The 23,793-nt window shown below is 49.2% G+C and overlaps 2 protein-coding genes across 5 annotated transcripts; one reads left to right on the forward strand and one right to left on the reverse strand.

Moving 5' to 3' along the window:
• Positions 1-37: 37 nt before the first annotated feature.
• Positions 38-14,175, reverse strand: LOC104334037 (torsin-1A-interacting protein 1). 2 transcript variants are annotated; one of them, XM_075422548.1, is made up of 6 exons: positions 14,124-14,175; positions 10,577-10,645; positions 7,526-7,642; positions 6,119-6,175; positions 3,709-3,768; positions 38-2,645 (listed from the first exon to the last, which is right to left on the reverse strand). In XM_075422548.1, exons 1-6 carry the CDS (start codon positions 14,158-14,160, stop codon positions 1,843-1,845), a joined length of 1,143 nt encoding a protein of 380 aa, XP_075278663.1. In that variant the 5' UTR covers positions 14,161-14,175; the 3' UTR covers positions 38-1,842. The 2 variants fall into 2 exon arrangements, with proteins under 2 accessions (XP_075278663.1, XP_075278661.1); XM_075422546.1 differs by lacking the exon at positions 14,124-14,175 and adding an exon at positions 10,844-11,004.
• On the forward strand, positions 14,156-21,875 carry TOR1AIP2 (torsin 1A interacting protein 2). 3 transcript variants are annotated; one of them, XM_009939590.2, is made up of 6 exons: positions 14,156-14,414; positions 15,095-15,289; positions 16,956-17,258; positions 17,406-17,723; positions 18,133-18,294; positions 19,003-21,875. In XM_009939590.2, exons 2-6 carry the CDS (start codon positions 15,256-15,258, stop codon positions 19,764-19,766), a joined length of 1,581 nt encoding a protein of 526 aa, XP_009937892.1. In that variant the 5' UTR covers positions 14,156-14,414; positions 15,095-15,255; the 3' UTR covers positions 19,767-21,875. The 3 variants fall into 3 exon arrangements, with proteins under 3 accessions (XP_009937892.1, XP_075278660.1, XP_075278659.1); XM_075422545.1 differs by having other exon boundaries at positions 18,133-18,228; XM_075422544.1 differs by lacking the exon at positions 14,156-14,414 and adding an exon at positions 14,850-15,020.
• The last annotated feature ends 1,918 nt before the right edge of the window (positions 21,876-23,793 follow it).

Raw genomic sequence — 23,793 nt, forward strand, 5'->3', positions numbered from 1 at the left:
TTAAACATGTAAAAAAAAAAAGTCTGACCACTTAAAATTCAACGGGTAAATCTTAAAACAGCTTATAAAACAAACAAGTAAATTTATTTTTAATGATTACTAAAATAGTTACATAATATACAAACAGATATGCTATCAGGACACACTCAGAAATCTAAGTCACAGTTGTTTTAAAAAAACATTTGTCCAGTGAAATGTCCAAAACGTAAATGCCATCTTTTCCTTCCTGAGCTATTCTTAAACATCCAGAACAGCAGCACTTCCATGTCTTTTTACTGTTTATATTTCTTGCCGTTAAAATAAAAAGCACTACCCATTGCTGGCTCTCAGTGGTTAGAACAAATCCACCTCTGGGTTAAGTGACCACAGCTCCGTGTCTCTCAAACTGTATTCTTTTATATGCTTAAGGTGATTTTGGTCTGTTTCACCTAACACCCCCAAAAACTTGACTTGCACAAGAAGCCAGAAGCTCCAAAACCTCAATACGTTTTCCTGGTTAAGGAGTTTTTGCAACAGGACAGCTCAAGGGCCTTGTGAACAAAGGATGGGTCCAAGCACCACTGATCTCTCAGCTGTTACAAGAAAACATCATATTCATTTGAGAGCAGCCTTCACACGTTCCTTCAGTCAATAAAACCAAATGCACACAGACCAATAGTTCAAGAGCATACACTAACAGCAATGAAGTGGAAGTCCTGCCATTGTCTTATTTTTTTTCATAAAATACTTCCAATAGAAACAAGTACATGTTTTTAGTCTGGTGTGAGAGATTCTTGGCATGAGGCACGTTAAAAAAAAAAGTATTTTAAAAAGATGCTCTGCAAATCTGTTCTGCACTAGAAGCTTACCCAGCAAGCAGCAGTTTGTACGCAAAAACACGAAGAAAGTTTATTTTTCTAGGATATCAAATACCACAAATAAATAAATTTTCTTGATGCAAAAATAATTATCTTACTAAAATGAGAAATAACCTATGTCTTCCTAAACTTTTGTTTGGAAAGGAGATGCAACAGGTCTTTAGTACACACACACAGTTGACATTTTTCCCTTTCCCCCCAAATTTTAAGACTTGCAGAACTTTGATAAAGAGCAGAGAATTTCTGGAAGCAGTGAGGAGAAGAGGTGCTGAGGGATTATTTAACTGACGTCAGTACTACTAATGTCAAGCAATCCTTCATACCTCAGCTTTTCTCACTCTGCAGAACTGTTTGGGACAGGCTCATTTAAGGAAGAAATGACTGCTGAAAAGGTTCTCCACAAGTCACAAATCTGTCAAGCTATTTTGCCATTTCTAGAAGTCATCAGAGACGGCTAACATCTATGTTGTGATCACATGGATCAAGAAAAAGCTTGTGCTTGGACTCACATCACTTTATCATCACTTTCAGTTTATGTTTTTTCTTAGGTTAGAAGAAAAGTAAGCAATTCTGGCAGATGATGGCGATGTTTTCAATTCTATTACCTTGTCAAACGCAACACCAGCTTTATGCACCACCAAAAAAGGATCCTCATAGTAAAGCCAATAGTGCATCAAGGCAGTTTCAGAAGCAGATGAGTAGTTCTGCACTAGTGGACACTGACTTCCAGCTCCAGGACACCAAGCCTGAGTTAAGCCACTGAACACAGCTTAGCAACAACCAGCAAGTTCCTTGCTCACGTTCTGCAGTTGATTCAGAGAAGTCTCAGTTACTTCAGCAGAAACGACCCTGCCAGCTGGTGGAATTTTTTTTACACAGGAAGGACTGTACGTCGCCTGAGCTCAGCAGCCACAGTAAGTTCTTCCCTGTTCAGCCACTGTCTTTTTTCTGTCTTCCTCCTTTCTCGAGTCTTCTCCAATAACTTTTATGCGCATCCCTCCACAGGGAGGCCCTTTTCAGGCCAAACAGGCAACACAAGGTGAGATATACGGCTCCACAGTCCACTCAGCTTATCTGTGTCCATGCTATTGTAAGAACTAGGAACATCTGAACTGGTAAACTTTGCCCAGAGGAAATCCCGGACTTTCTCCTCAACTTCTTGCAAGGTAAGGCTCTTTCTCAGTGACTGCTCATCCAGGAGAACTGTCAGCAGAAGAGCCACATCCTTAAATGCTGCGTTTTCATGGTCACAGTACTTGTAAAAGATTAAGGTGGAGCCTGCAGGCAGCAACTCAAATCGATGCACCACTGCTACCTTCTTGCCTTCTCTGAACCCAGAGCTGAGCTCTTTATCTACCTCCAGCTTGACAGCGTCACTATCCAACACGGCTTTGTCTGCACCATTAATTTTGATTGTAGTAGCATTCTGGGAGAAGGCAAAAGCTTCAGCAATCTCGTTACTTAGGCACCTCAGCGCTTTCTCAGCTTCTTGGCCAGCTGTGAACAGTAAGATGGCCGGCTCCAAATGCAGATGGGAAGCATTAAGATGCTTCTCAAGGAACACGTGGGTTCTTTTCCACAGATTGGGGTCCTGACTTTGGTAAGTATTTTTCAGTTTGCTCATGCGGGCCCGAAACGCTTGCAGAATTTGAGTATCTCTACTTGACAAAGTTGAATCCAGAAGACTTGGTATTCCACTCCACATGACATAAAGCAATGGGACACCAATTAACAGAACCAGTAACAAAGTCCAACTCTTGTGAAATCTACTCTGCGATTCACCGTCATCTGTAGAAAGGAGGAGCAAACAGGAAGAAAACAATGTTTTAAAAGAAATCAGAAGTCAACAAGTGAGATGAAAATAAGAAGAACTAGTAGAATTCAGTGAACTCATCCCACTCTCAAGCTACTGGTACAGCAGCTGAAGAGCATGAAGATGTTCTAGTTAACGAAACAACAACTTCAGCAACTTAGCGATGTGACAGCATTAAAAAAAAAAATACATTTTTACACATTTCCAGATTGACTAAGAAAATGGACATTCTTCTGGAAAAAGGGCTTTTCTGAAAGTTTATCAATACTCCACTCTATTTAACCAAACCCAAGCTAAGAGCTTAAAACAGTTCTGAAAAAGGTCAAGCTTTTCCCTATATTAAGGCTCCGCAGAAAAAGCCCTATACAAAACCTGGCACGACCAGAATGGTTTGTGTTATTTCTCCTCCCTGTCCCCACAAAGATAAAAATAATTTCTGCAACAGTATTTGCATCTCCAACACTGGTGATCAACACTATCAGAAAACGTTTGTGGTCTTTGGATCAGTCAGCTTCACAAAGAGTACACACAGCAAACAGTGCACAGGAAGCATACAGAATATCAGATATTTTGATTTGGTTTTGTGTTTGAATGATTAAATTAACACTTGTTTGACCTAGCACAAGCATAAAGCTTGATTCTGTTCCGAGTAAAATTAGTGACAAAATACACCAACCTCCCTGGAAACGGGAAAGAACTGTATACCTTATGCTACCTTTTTATATCCTAACTTTAATCGGGACAGCAACACAACAGCTGTTAAATAAGACCACCACTAGGCCTGCCTCAGTTTTAATCTCGCAGCAAATCTTGTAAACACTACAGACGGGAGACCTCAAATTCAGGTGGAAATGGTACCTATTATAGAAGACTCTTCCGTCCTTAGTGCTGAGAACACAGGCCCTAGCAAGCAAGCCATCTGTTCTGGCAAGGACCCTCAGTTTAACACCAGCTACCAGGAAATCCAACACTTGGACAGGCATGAAAATGGTTAAATGTAACACACGTATCAAATAGAAGTGAAAGCAGAAGTCTTACTTCTGGCCAAAGGCGGGGACTGCTTCCCTATGCTGGGCTGATCTCGAAATTTACTTCTGCCTGTTGAAAGACAGGAACATGAGAAAAATACTAAGACAACAATTACCATCAATCTTCCCGCGGGGAATTTGGCAGGGAGTTGAAATCACCAAACTGCAGTACTTTCAGGGAAAAGCTGTTCTTAGTTATGCTTTTACATTCAAACTTCTGGAAAGCTCACAGGAAGGTTACCAAAGCGCCCTTGCGTTAACACCTTGTTGAAGCGAACGCAGTCCTGCTAAGCAGGAGCACAGGCGAGGAAGCTGTGATCTCATCCCGGGTAGGGCTCTATCACGTACGGGGCCTTCTGTTCCTTCCTGTGTCATTCGCCCTCCTGCGCTCAGGCAAGGCCAGTCTTGAGCAAGGAAAATGACAAGTTCACCGCTATTACCAGCCTGAGAAGTCCCGTTGAATGGGCAGACCAACAGTCCATCTATGGCCTTTGCCAAAAGTCGGTTCTTAAGCCATCTTGACGATCTGGCATAAAAAGCAGAAGTGCCCAACCTAGCACAAATCACGCCCAGAGATTTTTAACTCTTGAAAAGTTACGCAAATAAATCCAGAGGCATTTCAAGTACAAGATGACAAAATGACAGAGATTTAACAACTTGTTCTTGTCTGCGCAAGGTTCCCATGTCCCGATTAAGTTTCCTGATTCTGCTCAGGAATTTGAGGGACAGAAAAATGGAAGCTCAATTAAGACACAAAAAAACACCAATGTAATGCAAGCTATAAGTAGCAAAAGCAAAGCAATACGTTAAAGGCATAGTCTCACATCCCCTCTCCATTTAGCTTGGGTCAGAGGCCTGCTTCATCAGCAGTGTTTCTTGGGATGAATTGTGCTTTTAAAGCAAAATGCAAGCTTTCAACTTCAAAATACACTTTTGGTCTATTTATTTAAATGGGCTCAGACAGCAAAGTACAAGAGACATTACCCATAAAAGAGCATTATGAACAATTTTCCCAAGACACCAGTATGAATATATACAGTGCAATTATTGGTCAGCATGTTTTCTGCATTTAGTCAGTTAATTAAAAAGACACAAGAATTTCTGGTTCCTTGTGAACTACAGCAACTGGTTCAAAGCTGAAGGCTCTTTAATAATATATACCCAAACCAGGATACTGTCAATGGCGCTATTGAGAATAAATTGACAAACACACCCTGCAGTAGTTATTTCAAGAACACTAAAATGAGTTCTATAAGCTTGTTTCTGTATGAATGTAGTTGCAGAAGGTGCTAAAAGCAGCTCTGGTTTAAGGCAGAGCTTAACTGGCTTAATGAGCCACACTATTCCGTAATTTAACCCCCCCGCCCCGACAGGGCACAGACGTGGAGCTTGTAACTGGCTAAGCTTATGTAAATCTTCTAATAGTTAACAGATCAAAATCATCTCAATTCTGTAATATTTTACAATGTAGCCCTGTTTGCAAAGACTAGGTTTCATATTTAGGAGACAGCTGCGATTCATATCCTAAAGGAAAAAATATTTCAATAAGCAGTCTAAAAACAGATCCTATCCTACCTAAGAATCTGGCCTTATTTACAACACAGTTTGCACAAAGACCAAGCAAATTATTTGTCTTGCATAACTGAAAAGGCGTAACTTCTGCAGGCACCTTAGAGTTTTCAGAATTTCAAGTGATTTTCCAGAGTTCTTCACCCAACACACAAGTGGTCATTCCTGCAGCACCTATTACCTCTGGCACAGGAAAGAAAAAGTACCGGACTAGCAAGAACTCCCTGCATCCATTCATTTTTCAAAGGCGTTTCACATATGCGCAGGCACCACAAGACAAGCTTCTCTTCCAGAAGGCACTGTGGTTTTCAAAAATCCCTGAACAGCCCCCCGGGTTCTCCAGATTGACTTCTAATTAACAAGACTGTTTATCTATACCCACTCAGAATTGAAACAAGAGCTGAGACATTAAGAACAGCAGGCCACGAAGAATTCAGAACATTTCCCCCCCCCTCTTCTTTCAAGTACTCTTCCAAGAGGAAAAAAAACCCAAACCAACAAATCCACAAAAACAATCAAAGATAAAAATCTGAAACACAAGGAACTGGTCATTAGCTGAACAGACTGGAGTTTGCCAGCAAAGAAAAACACTGCTCCTCTCCAGGAATATACCAGAACTCATTCAACCATAGCAAGCCACCATTACTCAGGGAAAGGCTAGAAGGGAACGTGATGCGTACAAACTAATCTCACATTCACTGCTACCAAAAGGTGAAGGTTTTGTCCCCTTCCTCGGCTCATCCCCACAATGCCACCAGTACATGCTCTGCACTTACTGATTGTCCTGTGAGAGAGAGAGAGGGAGAGAGGGAGGGAGGGAGGGAGGGAGGGAGGGAAGTTTTTCGACTTACTCTGTGATGGAGTTGAGTGGGGCTCTTGATTTTTCTCAAGGAAGTCAGCCTTTCTTTCTGAAACCAAAGCACAAATGAAGGAACTTCGTTATCACATCAGAGGTCAGAATGAGACAGAGAAGCCACGCATATGTCTAGCTCTTTCTAGGAAGTCTTCAAAGGTTGTTAGGGAAGGAGTATATGCTGTCCTGCCAAACCAAGCCTGCGCCACGTGACAGGCTCTCGGACCCCTCTGTAGACAGAGAAAGCTACTATTATCTAAAAGAAAGGGCTTAGTTTGGCCCTTCATCCTGCTTTTCCCAATATGACAGAAAGTTATCCTTCCTATTTTTTCCTTAAAAAAGTAACACTGCAATAATGATAAAATGCAAAGGACTGGGGAAATTAGCAGTGTTATCTGACTGCTAATGGAGAGTATGGATGTGTCACTTGTGAAACCAAAGCTATTCAGCAAGGAGGGAAAACCAGAAATAACCAGTGTAAAGCTACCACCTCAACAACACTGCTGTCAGACCGGGGCGATGCCAGCAGACATGGGCACGTCCTTAGCCGCCTGAGCAAAATGCCTGCATGAGCTCCTGGCAAACAGCAGGCTGACACTGATGCGTTCTTTTGTACATCTCAGCTACCTGGTTCACGTCTGCGTTTTGTCAGCCTGCACTCACAACCGATTTCAGTGCTCTCCCATAAATACCGTGTGATTAGGACTGCTACTGACTGAATGAACACAAGCCACTACCTCAGTTTCCTACCAGCTACCCTAAAAACCTCCCTTACGTAGCGCATCTATTTGGGTGTTTTAAAATCACCTGTAGTAACATAACTACTTTCTGCTGGGCTAAAAAGTATCCTATATTTTCTTCCTCATTGTATTTCCCTATTGCTTCTGTAACATACATTGAGAAGAATCTCTTGAGCAATGAACAGAAAAAGTGATCCCTCACTTTCAAATCACTTGGTATACTCAGCTTACACCTGCTAAAGTCAAAAGTAACTCAGCATTTTAGAAAAAGAACAGTTTTGTTTTGTTTTGCCTGAAGCAATTAAAGACCCACTCTGATAGCAGTTTTCAAAGCGGGTATGATATTACTCATCTTTTTGTTTTGCCTTTCAAAAAGCAGATGGCTATGTATTTATCAAAGTTGAAAACTGCATTTTCTTGAACTTTAGGGTTTTACACACAAGCAGATGACTGCCGTACTACAATCAGTTTGAATTTGACTCATGGGCAGGAGTACACCCTGAAATTCTTACCTTGTTGTTTTTTTTTTTTTAAACTTCATCCATTCAGATTTCAACTCAACAACTCCCCCTTTTGTAACAGAGCTGAAAGAATGTCATTTTAGCACATTTAACCAATCACTTGTTACGTCGTGGAAAAGGTACTGAGAAAACCAGTGTTGTTACCTTTTAGCGGTGTATAAATGTTTGGTTGATGCCCTGATGGTTTCTCACATTCATCACTGTCATAAGCCTTTGCTTTTTCCTTTATACGATTCTCTTGAAAGTAAATCGAAGAACTGCCTGTCAGGAGGCAAAAAAAGAAGAAAAAAGAAAAATAGAGGATCGGTATAGGTGCAGTATCATTTGTGCTCGTAACATCACAAACCTGAAGGACCAAGACAGTTTCAGAACACGTGATCTACATTAGTGATTTTCAAGTTGCCATCTCCCAAGAGTTACTTTCTTAAAATGTAACCAAAAGCAACTAAGACTTGAAAAGCTTATGGTGAATTTGAGTTCACTACAAATATAGCTGTCTACATCAGCATATGCTTTGCTTTGGTGGTTTTTTTCCTTCAATTTTTTTTATTTTTTGAGAGTCTCTGGCTTAAAAACCCTTAAAAAAAAAACCCCAGACATCATGACACCAAATGCTAAAAGCCAAGAAATGCGTTACACTGAGGGGATTCAGTGTAAACTAGTAAATGCACAAGCATGGTAGTAAAGAGAATTTTTCCCACAGCTTTGGGCACATAACTGATAAACAATAATTGTGCTGTCTTCCATAGCATTAGGCAGAGAGGAAAAGAGACAGAAGCAAAATATAGAACATAAGTCCCCTTTTTATATAGTCCAGCCATCCTTTAGTTGGGTCTTTTTGTGATTAATCTAGGGCACCTATGCTCCTTACTTAAACCCCTCAGGTAGCTCAAAGGATCGAAACCAACACCTTTAGATTGTTTGCCACATTACATAGCCACTCAGATGCTGAAACCCAACTCAGTTAATGTTACTAACTAGAAAGTCTAAAGCCCTGTAAGATGACAGGAGTCAGAGAGCAAAGGTCAGGGCTGGAAAGCCAGCCAAAAGCAGAACGGCAGGAGAAGAGGTTTGAAAGGATAAAGTGCAACCACATGGTTGCCCAGATTCAAGGTGAGGGGGAAGGAAGTTCAGGTATGGAATGAAGGCTGTAGTACAACGGTGGACGAGAGACCATGAGACAGCAATGGAGCTGAAGGGCATACGCAGAGGAAACAGCAAAGGGAAGAATACAATTGGTATAACTTTTTCTCTGTAACATTCACGCTGGGCCCTTTTATTTTTATTTTTTTTAACAGTACTGGGCTCTCTGGGGGTTTAACGTGCTTCTATAGCTCTTTTGCCATACGAGGGCAACACACAGCTTGCCACCTAGTGTTTATTAAATTTTACTCAGGAAAAGAAAACATAGCCTTTTTCTAATACCTTCTGGCATCTTTAACATGCCAGTGTATGTGAAGCACACAAAGGAGGAAAAAAAAGAAACACAAAACACAAACAAGGGAGGAAACTTTAAGTTTTAAACTAAGATACTAAGTCACAGGTACAACAGTGAAGTATTTGCACATAGCGAGTGGGATACTCACTCACTAAGATCGTATTTTCAAAACAATCTTCAAAAGCTGTTAAGTGACTGATTTCCCACCCAGCTAAGAATGAAGGTACCAAATTACCTGATCTTCAGGAATGCCAAACAACACACCCATAATATTTCACTAGGTACTGAGATTTTGCAAGGAAAATCGCACTAGCAGCGGTGGCTAGTAATCACCAGACCAGAAAGATCTATGAATCTGAAGAGGGCTACTCACGCAGACCATACTTTTTAATTCCTCTCCCCTTTAACTCACACAGTCATATTCTCTACTTGCATATTTTGAGACATCTTCAATGGAGATTGCTAGCGTATATCTTTAGCTCATTGATCTAGCAGAGACCTGATTCGAGGCACAGTTTGTAGGATCTCAAAGCTCTTTAGCTCTAGAAGCAAGTTTCCTAACCTGTATTTAAAACCTCTAAGCAGAAACCAGTTTCTCAAGTTGTGGTTTTGCTTCCATTCTGCTCTCGGGGAAGCATGACAGTTGCATGCTTATAAAAATCCACTCTGCTTCTCCCACTGCCTCACAGATGCTGTGTTTCCCCTGAACTCTGCAGAAAAATCCCAACACTGAACAGCTACAGGTGGGAGGACTGCGAGGGGGGAAATCACTCCTTCACTCCAGTATAAAGCATCAAGGCCTCTTAACATCCTATGCTTACACCTGTTGTGACTATAATCAAATACTGCTGTAACGAACACGAGCAGGTGAGGGAGGACATCTCTTCCCCCAGCCACATTTTTAGAGATGTCTACATTAAAAGAAAAAACTCAGCTGCACCTCCTAAAGCAGTCCAGCCACATGTAGAACACCAAGCGTGCTAGTACCCTGTTAGCCATCGCTCAAGAGTAACAGCTTCCCACAGCTTTTTTCACCGATAAACTTTTGTACTTTCCCAAAGAAACACCGATAACCTCTCCCTTCCTCCCTTCAGATATGTCCGCACCTCTGGGAATTCTGCTGCTGGAGCATAACACTGGCAGCCCTTTTTCAGGGCAGTGCCACGTACTTCAGACCACGCACTGCAACAGGAGCTTGGTGACAGCCCCGTCGCAAGAATACAGATGGGAATGGAGAACAGTCTCAGGCCAGCCCAGCTCACCCATCTGAGGATTGCCACCCGCTAAATGATGTGTACAGTTCAACCCAGAATAGAATACAGACGAAAAGGGAAGGAAACACAGACAATTCGCTTCCAGTTTTCTGACGGAATGACAGGCGACAGCCATGTGACCGTGACAAAGCCAGCAACCCCCTGAAGCTTCGAGGAGAAACCGTGTGGTTTCCATCAGCTGTAGAAGCAAGAAGGTGCCACACAGGATGAGCGCAATAGCATCCAAGAACAAGGCCCAAGGCACGCTTGGCGCATCGGGGGCTGCGCACCTCCTCGCCAGCGACGCCACTCACCGTACGGAGCACGGCCTTGGAGCACTCCTCATCCTTGACGCACAGAATAAAATCCGCAGCGGGCTTTCCTCACCTGAATGCCCGGAGCCATGGTAAAACCGGCACAGGAGCTACAAACCCAAACAGCTCCATCCCCTCCGGTGCGTTCCAGCACCTCTGGGCGCAGAAGCGTCTCCGAGCTCCGACCTACCTGCCGACCTGCAGGCTTTGATGGGGGGTCTTGTCAGGGGGTCCGTGTTCCCGAAGCCATGCTCGCCTCCTGAAACGAGAACCGCGTGAAGGGCGCGGCGGGGTGCACCCAACACCCCTCGCAGACCCAGCGGGGTGTCCCGGAGGGGTCCCCTTCGGGAAGGGGAGAGGCGAGCCCGGCCGCCCGCCCCGCTTCGCGCCGCCCCGCCGCGCCCTCAACCGCGGGATCCACCGCGGGGCGCTACGCGCGCCCGCCCGCGCCGCTCACCCTCCACGGCCCCTCCGGGGCCGGGCTCGGCCGCGGCCTCCGCCTCGGCCGCCTCCTCCTCCTCCTCCGCCCGCGCCGCCGCCGCCAACCGGGGGCTCTTCCGCCTGCGCTTCAGCTCGGTGCCGTCCGCCGGGGCCTGCCCGTCGCTGCCCCCCGCCATCCTGCCCGCTGCCGCCCCGCGCCGCCGCCGCCTCCCCCTGCCCAGGCCGCCGCCGCCCCCCCCCCGCCGCCGCCGCCGCCGCCGCCGCCGCCGCCGCCGCCGCCGCCGCCGCCGCCGCCGCCGCCGCCGCCGCCGCCGCCGCCGCCTCCTCCTCCTCGCGGCGCCGCGCGGGACCAAAGCTGCCGCCTTCCCGCGGCGGGGGCGGCTCCGCGAACCTCACTTCCCGCCGCGGGGCGGGCTCAGCGCCCGCCGCTTCCGCCGCCTGCGCGCGGAGGGGGCGCCGCGGCGTCACGTGGTACAGCGGCAGGCCCGCCATGGCCCGCCGCCGCCCCCCCCCCCGCCCGCCCCGCCGCGGGACCGGGCCCCCCCCCCCCGCCGCCGCCGGGGCCCAGCGAGGCCCAGGAGCCGCCGCCCCGCCGCCCGGCTGCCCTCCAGGGAAAGAAACCCGAGGGAGCGCCCGGCGCGGCCAGCCGCTCCCCCGGCCGCGGCCTCCCCCAGCCCGACGGGGCCCCGCGGGGGCGGCCCCTGAGGGGAGGCCGGGCCCGGGCGGGCCTGGGCCCGCTGCCGCACTCGGGCGGTGCGGCCGCCCGGGGCAGGGCCAGGCCAGGCCAGGCGGCGCGGTGGGTGGGTGCCGCGGGCCAGAGGCGCCGGCCCTGCGCCGCTGCCATTTGCCGCGCCGGGTTCTCCCCTCTCTGGGCCGGCGGCTCTGCCACCGCCACGCAGGGCCGGCGGCCGAGGACCAGCTCGGGAGGAGGCCCTGCTGCAGGCCCTGGCGGGTTGCTGCCCGCTGCCATGCTTTTAAGATGCGAAAGAGGTACACGGGCCTTGAGCGATGTTTTCTAAAGCAAAAATAAGGAGGTTGCGAAGTGCGGCCGAACCGGCTGTGCAGCTCGCAGCGAGTCAGAAAAGACCTGCCGGTGACTGCGGAACCACAGCTGCGAGTGGTATCGCTGCATTCGCCGGCTTCCAAAGGAAGTTACTAAATGATTACATTGTGTAAATATTTACATAGCACCTCCTTGATAATTCACCTAGTCACTGTTGCTTCTTCTGCAGATCGAGAAAGAACGTTACTCCCGTTTAAACAAAACCCTCCCTCAAATTTGAGTTAAAAAAAGACCAGATTTGTTGTTACAGTTCTGTACTGCAGCTCCCATCCCCTGAGACTGCATGCTAGAGGCTGCAGAGCAATGTTACACCATGCCAGCAGGCCTTTTTGTAACAGTTTCGTGACACTGGAAGACTTCATGTCCTAAAGCAAGGAGTTAACGCTCTCCTGCCAAGCTGCTTTTTGGTAGCCGGGTTCTCCAGCTGCACAGGCTGAAGCTGCAGCCCGGTTTTATCACGCACTCGCCTCTCTGATGCGCTGAGCTGGAGTTCCATGGCCTGTTTCACGACACTTGTGCTGCTGTGGACAGGGCAGTCCCTCTGCCCTCTCCCAATGCCTCCTGCAGCGGAGTGACTGGCTGGTGGTAGAGACAGAGGGATGTAAAACACGTTGATTTTCATGAAGCCCGTGACACCTGCAGCTCCTGTCCGCTTTGGCTACCTTGGCTGTTCCTGACTTACGGCTAGAAGCAGATCAAGCCAAATGTACCCTTGGCCGGGATGTGAGATGGACAGCAACCAAGAACTGGGCCCTCAGGGAGATCTTGACCTCTAGATCAGCCACTTGGACTTTTTCCTTCCTGCCTTGCCATTCTCCCCGGTTTTACAGCCTCTGCTGCACCCAGTGTTAGGCTGGCCACGATAAGAGAATGTGCTGGATCTGCTGGGGAGGAAGGTAGACTCTGTCCCCTCAGGGCCACCGGCAGCAGGGTGGCTCTGCGGGTCACTGGTGAAGCCACCGCTGCCTTTCTGCGCCACTGGAGAGAAGCTGCGACCCTGCTGTGCCCACGCACACCTCACACTTTCCGATACAGCCAGCGTCGGCATCGATACTCATGCATGCGCTCACTGCTTGTGCAGCGTGACACACTCGTGTCTCAACCAAGCGGTTACAAGACGGCCAATGGATGGATGCGAAGTTGGCCATAGGGCAGGGGCAGCTCATGGAGGCCTGGGGAGAGACAGAGAGGAAGCACAGCACCCCTGTCCGGGTGGCACGCACAGCCCCTTTCGGCTTCAGCACCCCCGTGGGACAGTGCCGGCTGGTGCAGGAGCAGAAGGAGAACGGAGCGCAGGACGGGGCTGGGATCACGCGCTCCACCTAAACGGCATCTCCCATGGCCAGCTACAGCCCTGCCTGGTCCTGTGCTAACTGCTTACGGACCTGCTGTCCATGAACGAGACTCGTCCTGTTCTGAACCTTCTGACACTCTGCCACTGTGGCCCCTGTGCCAGCAAGGTTTCCTGCATATAGCATAAAAAACTATTTTTTTTCTGCCCATTTGAATCCAGCCTCTTACATGTTTTAGAATTGTCTCGAGTCCCAGCATTGGGGAATTTAGTGAACATATTACTTAAATCCCCCCGCCCCTTCAGCCTTCTGCTCTCCCAGTTAAGGAGTCCCAGCCATTTAGTGCCTGCTCCTTACCAGCACCACTTCAGTTGCCTTTTCCCCTGCTTCGTCTCAGCCTTTTGCTGCTGGGCTTCTTGGGGGTTGTTAGTGAAAAGGCTGCAAGTTGAGTTTGAGGGGGGGGTTGCAGTCTCTGCGCTGATGCCTTTCCCCTGGGCACAGCAAAACATAGTATCATTTTTTTGGAAAAGCATTGCCCAAATGAAGCCAGGAGCAGCTACACACGCTCTGACCTCCCCCCTGGTGCAGTCTCTGGACCATACTGCAAGGGGAGCACCGGGGCACTTCCCCATCCCTTTCCATCCAGGCTGATGGCAAAGACACTCCTTCTCACAGCACGCAGCTCCCCAGGCTCCCTGTGCTTGCACAGTGTGACGTTCCAGAGTCTTGGGTTTGCTGCACACGTGTTCAGGTTGTTTTTCTTGCGGTACTCTTCGTCTCCATAAATCAACTCTCAAAATAGTTCCCTCCTCACTGCCATTTAGTTGTTTAAATCTGCAACGCTGTTACTTAATGCAGGAAGGCACCAGTCACCCAGCCTGCCTGAAGCAAAGTCTGTACGACCACAGATTTTCGGAAATACAGCCAAAAAAAGAAGTTACCGTTTCCTGAACGCTCCCGAGAACGACCGCCGTTCATTCAGGAAAAGCCGTTGGCCTTTGGCGAGAAGGAGGGAAGGAAAACTACACCTCCCAGCAGCCTGCCGGCCCCGTGGACGGGCAGAGTTCACTGTCAACGTTGACAGCAGAGGATTAAGGGTGCGCGTTGGGGGCACGGGCTGGCCTGCCACCCGCAGAGCCGAAGGCCTCTGGGAAGGGCAAGCAAGGGGCCAGCGCTGCTTCCTCTCGCCTCCGCTTCGCTTCGCTGCCCCGGCTGGCTCCGAACCTGCCTGGGTAAGTGTCTGACTCTGCAAACCACTTTGTTCCTCTGACTTCCTTCTTCTGCCAGAGCGTCACCAGCAGGAACGGCACAGGGAGGGGAGGGACGAGACAGACAGCAGCCACTACCCCCCCCCCCCCCCCACCTCCACATCTTGTATTTGGGAAGAAAACTCAGCTGTGGGGACAGCGTGGGTGGGGGAAGGTGCCCCCGGATGCCAGAAGAGCTGCTGTGAAGGCCGGGTGTTGAGATTTTGGCACGGAAATCCGCACCCACCGCTCTGCAGCGGGAAAAGTTTCTTGGGAGTTTTCCATGCCGCCTAATTTTCCGTGGGTAGGCGTTGCGCTCATGAAAGCCCTCAGCTTTCTCAGGTTACACCGGCGAGCCTAGCGCCGTCCTGCGTGGCCATCCCATCCCAAAGCGCTTTGGCAGAGGAGGAAGTTTCACTGCAGGAGAGTCAGGCTGAGTCTCCAGGTTCGCAGCGCCCGGCCAGGGCACTGCTGGGCCCCATCAGGTCAGGAGGCTGTAATGTTGCTACAGAGGGGCCGGGCAGTGCTTCTGCCAGCGGCTTCACCTTCCAGCACCGCTGTGTCCCGATCCGACATGCTGGAGGCGGGAAGGTAAGGTGGGGCATCGCTCTGTGTCGACCTCCTTTTTCACCGTGAATCACTGCTCCTGTGTTTCTGCTTATCAGGTTTACAGGCGTTTAGTTGCAGCTCCCGCTGTCAAGACGGGATGGTGTCTGTGAGGGGGCTTGGGCAGCCACTCGAACAGCGGGGAGATACGTCTCCTTACGGCCCAAGGAGAAAGTGAAACAAAACGGTGCAGAAGCCAGAGCTCCAGGAGAGACAGAAAATGGAAGAGAATCCAAGCGTGGATCTGTCTGGAGGTAAGTGAATCCTATGCTTGTTCCATCTACTAGGAAAATCCCTTTGCAAGAAGATTTCAACAGTCACATGGGAAACCTAAGCAAAATAATAATTAAAAAAAAAAAAAAAAAGAGAGAATCCCCTCTTTTCCAGGCCAAGAAAAGCAAGTTGCTATCTTTTTTTGAAGGGTGAAAGATTAACAAATTACTTTCAGTTTTGGATTCCCATCTGCAACAGGTTTGGACTGTGCATCCAGGATGGCCGCACAAGGAAGGCTAAAGAGGGATCTGCAGACTGGGAGAGCTTTCTTCCCTGCATCCCAGTGCTTCCCATCTACAGATGCTTAAATAATAAGCCAGTTTCCCACCACCTACGGGTAGGAAACCTCTGGAGGAGGCAGGGCAAGGAGTACTGTTTGTGCCCGATAGCAGGATACCTCCAGGTTGCTCATATTTCAGTTTCTACCGTGTACTTACATGCTCCGGCTGCCTCGTTATGACTACTACATGGGAGTATTTCAGTGACACCGTGATGATGCTGTAACTAGCTCAGATCTGTCCCAGGCAGTCCGAAGTCTTCCCGTAATAATCAGCAACAAGGAATGTAAAAATCATGCTCCGAGGACAGCATGTTCTGACAAGTGCAGCTTTTTCTCTGTTTTCAAATTAGTAGGGAGGGTCCTTGCCATTTTCATCAGTCTTTATTCTAATTTTAGCACATTCGTTTCTGTCATCGTACTGCTTGATCATTCATAAGCAATTTTTCACAAATAGCACCTGAAATTTGAGCTGCGCTGTTTGGTTTTGTAAGATTCAGAATATGTTGCAAACACTTATGTTCAGCCTCAGAATTTCTGATGATGCTCCAGTGTTTGCTTTTAATTATATGATACCAGAGCCCTTCGGAAGAGCAGCTCCAGAACAGGAGCAGAGAAGGAGCACGAGCAGAGCAAACATTTACATTCAGGCAGATGCTTGAAGTACATTGGCGGAACTGTTCTGGCCAGTACTCAACAACAGCCTTAGAAATTCCTCAAATCTATCACCTTAATTTACCAACCTAGGAAAACCCACTCTCTGCGAAAGATGTAGTAACATATCCTACCCCTTAATGAAGGAACTGCCTGCCCACCCCACGTGGGACAGCGTGGGACACAGGCTGGGATTGAGTTCACTTTCCTCATAGCAGCCGGTACAGTGCCGTATTTTGGATTTGTGGTTTAAAAAAACAAAGGGTTGATAACATAGCAGTGTTTTGGCTGTTGCTGAACAGTGCTGGCACGGTGTCAAGGCCTTCTCTTTTCTCCCCCTCTCCCCCCTCCAAGGAAATAATCTCGGGCATGGACCCCTGGGCAAAGGGATATTGCATACAGTCTAACATCATGCTCAGCAAGAAAAACTGGCATACAGGAGGAAAGGGAGGGGGGGTTGGCTTCCAAGGTGGCCATCGCTCGGAGACTTGCCTGGCATCAGTCTGCTGATGGGAGGCGGTGAGCGACTGTCTTTGCGCCGCTTGTTAACACACTGTTCTCTCCCTCATCTCACTGCGGGTAGATATTTCTGAAATGCAGCTCGTGTAGATGTTTCTGAAATGCAAGAACTGGGAGTTTTACAGGGTGGTGGTAAAGCACTGGGTGTTCTTGACTCCTGCATGGCTAGCTGAGGTCGTGAACTCTGATCCCAACAGCTGGGCCAGCCCAAGATGAGGTGGAGCGCATAGCAGAGCATTCTGAGCACCAAGAGCCCCCCCAAGAAACACTTGAGCACCAAGTGACAAGCAGGCAGCCTGAGACCTCCTGCAAACTGGAGGAAGACTCTTTGGTGTGTAAATCACCACCTGCTGATGGGGGAGAGGAGACGCTGTCGGATTTAGCTGGCCCCAGATCAGAGAAGAAGGTTCCCCAGGAAACTGAAGTATCAGTAGAAGAATCTGGGAAGACAAGAGATGGTGTCTCAGGAAGACCCCAGGAAGAAGACAGCTTGGATGGAGGTGAGTCTTTCCCCTTCTGTTTGTACAGCATTTCCAAAATGCTGAGAACCTGGGCCTTTGCTTAGAGGAGGCAGAGCAGGAGAAAAGGTTGTTGGTTCTTGTGCTGTAACAGACTAAGTGTAGGTCTGCGAATTTTATTCCCTACAGCCAGGCTGGCCCACGATGAAACAGATAGCAAAGGAGACAGCCTTGTCCACCTCGAAATACGGGAGGACCAGAAGACAAGCAAGCAACGGGAAAGCTCCAACACAGCAGAGGAAGACGCTTCATCAAGAAGCAAGTCACTGAGCTCTGACACTAAAATGACACATTTGGATGTGACTGCCACAGAAGATGTCACCAAGGGCCTCTTGGCAGATGTCACCAGTGCCCCTCTCCAAGATCGGGAGCCAGAAGAGCCTACAGAGCAAGAAACACAGGAGAGCAGATCCCAGGGCACATTAAGGAACAGACATGGGACCAAAGGTGAGCTGGTGGCTGCACACTGCTGCTCTTCCACCGTGCACATGCCTACACTTTCCACAGGAATCAGAAAAATGGTATGGCGAGCTCTCTAGTGCCCACTGTCAGTTTTCTGGAGTTGAGCGGGAAAGAAGGTATAAGAAATTACCTGGCTTCTCTCTTTCTCTCTGCTTTGGCTACTGTCCTGCTTTGAAAGGCATGAAACCACGCTGCGCTCTGCATCATCTTTCTCCTTCCGCTGCCCCAAAAGGGAGGGGAGCCAAGACTCAAAGCAGTATTAACCCAAAGCAGTGTTCGCTTCCAACTGTCTGCCTCAGCTGGGAGCTCCTGGCAGCTCTGTTGCTTTTCTCACCACAGCCCAACTTACCTGTTCCCTGAACGATGAGTGGCACATTTCTTTTTCTTGCTCTAGTGCACACAGCCCCAAAGCCAGAGGCTCAGTCCTGCTTGCAGAAACCCACCGAAAACACAGACCAGGAGAAGGCCAAAAAGTTCCTCTTGCTGACAGGTGAGGAAAAGAAGCTTCCCTTGTGCGTTACTCCTCGACCAGAAGGCACTGATCCTCCAGGAACAAGTAATGAAGCACATTTAATTCTTCTTCTCTCTCGGGACCTTTCACAGCCTTTTCTGAGGGTTCGGGGGAAAAACCATCCCTTAAGAATAGGCTCAGTTTGAGCAGCTTTCCCTCCAGCTCCCCAGCCCCAAAAGCAGGCACATGGTGTTCAGCATGCCAGGAGTACCCTGGCACGTCCTGGGAGGTCTGAAGCTCCTACACTGATGGTCCCCCTTCCCAGGCCCCCTCAGTCTCATCCTCCTTTTCTGGGCAGAAGCGTGGCAGCCTTTGTTCACCTGGCATAGCTAGGAGGAAGGCAGAGAACAGGACACCTTAGCTGGGTCAGATGCCTCCATATGCAGGTGCTCCGAACGGCCACAAACCACAAAGAAAACAGAGCAGAGGGAAGAGGAGAAAGCTTGTGGCCAGCTGCAATTTCCTCAGGAAATTTTGCACTGCAACAACAAAGCTGTAGCCTTGCCTCAGTCGATGGAGCTGTAGTCCTCCCCGGCTGGCGTGTACCAGCGTGGGTCTCACAACATGGAGCAAGCAGCCTCTTCACCATTCCTGGGCCCCCAGAGAGCGTGTCAATGTGAAACACTTTCCTGGGGTAGTGGGGAAGGTCTAGGAGGGGAAAAAGAGCCCTTGTAGCTACTCTCCAGCACGTCGGTGCAGGTCACTTGGGACTGACTTGTGTTCTCCTTCTCGGGTCTCTCCCCTGTTGAACAGGGCTTGTCATAAGCCTCGTATTGGTCGGCTTCTGCATATTCTGTTTCGGCAACCCGAGCTCCAACTCCCAGCAAGCCCCCAAGAACCCCATGGTGGAGGCGTTCCTGTCCCAGTTCAGCCAGCTGCAGGACAGGTTTCCAGGGCAGAGTCCCCAGCTGTGGCTTCGCGGGCGCAAGTTCCTGCAGAAGCACCTCAACGCGTCCTATCACACGCAGCCGGCCATCATCATCTTCACGGCTGCCCGCAAGGGTGAGCAGACCTTGCGATGCCTTAGCGCCCACGTGGCCGACACCTACTCGGCTGCCCTGCATGCCAGCACGGTCCAGATCGATGGCACAGATAAATCCAGGCTCCAGAGTGACCAGGCCAAGCTGGAGGTGGACTCAGAGCTGAGCTCAGCTTTCGAGGCTGGGGACCGTGCTGCAGTGATACACCGCTTCGAGTTGCTGCCAGCGGGGGCTACCCTCATCTTCTACAAGTACTGCGATCACGAAAGTGCTGCTTTCAAGGACGTGGCCCTGCTGCTGACCGTGCTGCTGGAGGAGGAGACGCTGGAGACCCACATCAGCCTCCAGCAGGTGGAAGAGAGGGTCCGCGACTTCCTCTGGGCCAAGTTCACCAACACCAGGACTCCCAGCTCCTACGACCACATGGACTCCGACAAGCTGAGTGGGCTGTGGAGCCGCATCTCCCACCTGGTCCTACCGATCCACCCGGTGCAGGCCATCGAGAAGGGGGGCTGCCACGTCCACACCAAACCCTAGGGGCAAAGGGTGCCAGAGCCCCGGGAAGGGTTGGAAAGACGGTTCTGGCTGACTCTGGTGCAGGCAGAGGCATGACCAGTGCTATTTCTCTTCAGTTTGTTTCTCGTATCTTCCTGGGAAGAGTTTGACAGGTGGAACTTGATCCAGGCCATTTGGCCAGCTGAGTCCTGGAGGCAATGGATCACACGCTTCCTTCTGGCAGATGGGAAGAGCAGATATTTAGGCTCCTAATTGCACAGAACATCGCAGTGTGGGGAGGCGAGAAGGAGAACGGGACTTTGCAGGTAGCATTTCTATCACGAAATACACAACTAACGTACACAACTAGCAGGCCAGAAAGGTACTTCAGTTCAGTAGCTCTTTCATTTCTCCCTGCCCCTCCATTTGCTAGTGTTGTGCACATCAGTCTCACAATGTACTTTATCTAGAAGGTTTCCCTCTCTTTGCAGAGAGCCGCTGGAACACAGGAAGGTCAAATTCCGCAAAGCCCAACATTTTGAAGGCATGCTTCAAAAAGAAAATCTGTCTGCTAGTCAAGGGTTTGACCAGTCAGTCCTGACAGAGTCCCACTTGCACAGACTGATGCCCAGCAAAGACCAGACCCTAAATATAGGATGTTCAAACAAACCTGCAATTCAGAAATCCCCTAATCATCAATTCCGGGAAATTTCAGGTTGTCAGCACTTAAACACTGCTCTAAAGGGGGGATCCCATGAGGGCATCCCACGTGCCAGAGAATAAGCTCCAAAACCAGAGAGCAATGAAACAGAAACCACCTCGCTGTCACTCTGATAGAGTGAAGCCTGAAGGGATTGCACCGGTGAAAGAACAAGTAATGCGGTTGAACTTCATGCTACCTCTTAAAAAGAAAAAAAGTCCACGCTTGATCCCTTTGCCACTGCAAGGCTATGACTGTCTCATAGGGCTGACGCATCAGCGTTGTTCCTATACCACAGACTGCTCTTCTCCTGGGTCTCTGATGTGTCCCTAGGGCAGAGAGCTGCCCGCCTGCGTCTCCCCAGCTAAATTTCATTGATGAATGTATATGTTAACATTGATATTCATTTCAAACCACGCAGGGTAGCCCACCAGTTGCTTGCCCTCCAAAGGTACATTTGCCTCCCTGCTAGGCAGCCGATGCTCTGGCATACGCTAAAGCAACTAGGAGTTGAGCTGGGATTAGCTGGTGAAGACAAGATCTCTGGCGTTAACACTAAAAATCCTCAACGAAGCAGGCTGGTTTCTTACTGTGCCTCCTCTTCTGCATCCCGGGAGAAGAAATCCGAGTCCTGGAACCACTGTGGTGCCCCTGCGCGCTGTGTTTCTGCAGATACTTGGGGCAGAGGAGCCAGCTCGGGGAACGCCGAGGTGTTAGGTGCAGGTTCCAGCATTTATAATAACCCAACGGTCAGCCCCACGTGCCAGCCCCTCGTGCCTACAGAGCTGCCTGCCGGAGAAGGAGCAGCTGTAGCAGAATACGGCTTGTTTCTGTATAAGCAGCACAGACTGGGGCCTCGCAGAGCCAGGCTTTGTGTCCAAACAAGACACACGTTAAGAACACTACGGTGTTTTCACAAGCAGCTCATTCGAGCGCTCCTAACAGCAACTAGACCCGGATCTCCTGCCAATGGTGCCTTGCTGATCTGCCCCACCGACGCACCGCCCTGCACCCGAAAACCACAGCCTGTCTCTTCTTCCCTACTGCTGCGTGCCTTGTCCTGTCTCAGGAGATTTGTGGCCATGAACTTGGAGGAGGAGAGAAAATGAAGGAAGAGGAGGGGGTCATGTGCTCAAATTCTAACCAAAAAAGAGACTTTTTGTTTGCCTGGGGACATGAAGGCAAGACTGCAGGCGTTCTAACCGCGACAAACGTGAGAACTACCTGCTGGAGCTCAGCATCAGCAGGGCAGCCCAGAGCATGGTTTTGTACCAGGTACGGGTTGCTTCCATCCCTCCCTCCTTTGTATTACTGTACACTACCTTTGGAACAGAAAACACTGTTTCTGCTCTGCACGGTTCAGTATGGGTCTTGCTGTAAGAACCAGCAGAGCGTTAATCAATGTCAATGTTAAAATACAGAATTCCATAAAGACATTACCTCGCTCTCAATTTTATGTACTGTATTTGTAATGCATTGTAATGTAAGCCAAGGTATGCAAGGGCAATTTCACGCCACTTGGGCACACCACCGTAAGCGTCATCCGCCCCAGCTGTCCTAATACAGAGATATTTTTATGACAAAATATCTGCTTGCTTCTGAAACAAGACTTCTATTTAAAAATAAATAATGAGATGGTGAAAGAAACCAGGACTCTCTGAAGTGGGACTGGAGTCTTACTGTATTCTGTTTTTTTCTCTAGCTGTTTTCAGTTCATTAAGCAAAAGAGATCATCATATTGGACAAAGTTCTATTTAGGTCAGGGCTGTAGTTGTGCAAGAGAAGTGAATATTTGCTTTTTCTGGAAAAAAAACCAAACAACTTTTTTCCTTAATTGTTTGGTACAAACATTCACAGCTTTTTCAGCTAAGTGCGAAACTCAAAACAACCCCCCAAAGAGCTGCTGAAATCAGCCCAGACTGAAACATACTGAGGTTTGCGTAATACTTAATGATAATAATTAAACTGAAATCCACTGACAACTGAAATATTTTAGAAATACAGAAGGCAAATATTTCCCATTTCAACACCCTTGATCAGATCAGTTCCACTCAATATCACACCATCTCAGCACACAAAAATTTTCACATTTGTGGTGAATTATTTTGCCCCACTCTGGCCTAAACAGCTGAAAAAAAGAGGATTTACCATGTTATTCTGGTGCACCCGCGGCAGCTCCGGGGGAACCAAAGCTCTCCCTTCCTACCAACTCTCCGACAGCTGCGACAGGTGAGACTAAGACCAGGATGGAACAGGACACAGTCCAGCTCTGCACCCTCTGGGGTAAATGAATTTATTCCTCCTGGGCACCACATCCACCTGTGCTAGGGACAGTTCATCCCTTCGACTGCCCCCCCACACCTAGTTCATAACCTCTGCGGGAGCATCTCTTCCTGCACATACATGCCTTGCCCAAGCACAGCAAGGCCATGGGTTTAGCTGAAACTTATGAATTGCCTGGTGTTATGTTAATGCTAACACTAAATTCCGTTTCAATTTCTCATCTACAAAAAAAATTAAAATTTATTCTTATTTTTCTTGGCCTGTTCAACAACGCATCCCCCTCCCCAGCTATGTTTCCCCTTTTTTCTCCAGTCCCACTCTCTGCGGCAGTAGCTCTGCAGCGAAGGATGTGCTGCCACAGGGCGCTCAACGACCCTAAAAATTACCTTGAAAATTACGTAGCAGCTCAACTAAGGGGCAAAACCCGTTCTGGAAGGCCAGTCTGGACTGCTCCACTACAAAATTAGCGCTGATGATACGTGCGAGCACGCGAGCTGACACAAAGTCGTCATCCCCAGCTCTTAAAGGCGAGCGGCCCAGCCAGCGCTGCACAGGCTTGTTTCTCCTGGTGAGCCTCAACCTCTGGGAGCTCGTCCGCAGCTTAACCCTCCCACAGCTCCACGCACGGGCAGGCCCCGCTGCCACTGGGCTGCTCCCTTGGGGCTCATTTCAGGCCTACAGAACCTCCATTGTTTGAGAGATTTGCAGATACTGGGAGCTTAAAACTTGCCTTATCTCCCCGCTTCGCCTCTCCAAGGGAAGCAGCTGTACGATGAACCGCACGAAGGAGCTTGGCCTCAGCCTGTGGGACACGGACCCAAGAGCCTGCAATGAAAAGGATCGAAGAATACAGCATGCAACTGTGTTCCTGGCACAGGGAGGGGGCAAAGCCGTACGCAGACCTCTTGCTGGCCTCTTCCCACTTTGGCTGGACTGCACAGCTATGCCCTGTCCGGACTGCACAGCTATGCCCAGTCCAAGGAGAGGGCTCTGCAGATCCCTCGCGAGGGCACTTGAGAGCTGAGGATCGTCTTGGAGCCAAAGCAGAGGCAGCAGCATGTTTCAACACGAGCGATGGAAACGGCC

The sequence above is a fragment of the Opisthocomus hoazin genome, chromosome 6, assembly GCF_030867145.1.
Source record: "Opisthocomus hoazin isolate bOpiHoa1 chromosome 6, bOpiHoa1.hap1, whole genome shotgun sequence".
Taxonomy (NCBI): domain Eukaryota; kingdom Metazoa; phylum Chordata; class Aves; order Opisthocomiformes; family Opisthocomidae; genus Opisthocomus; species Opisthocomus hoazin.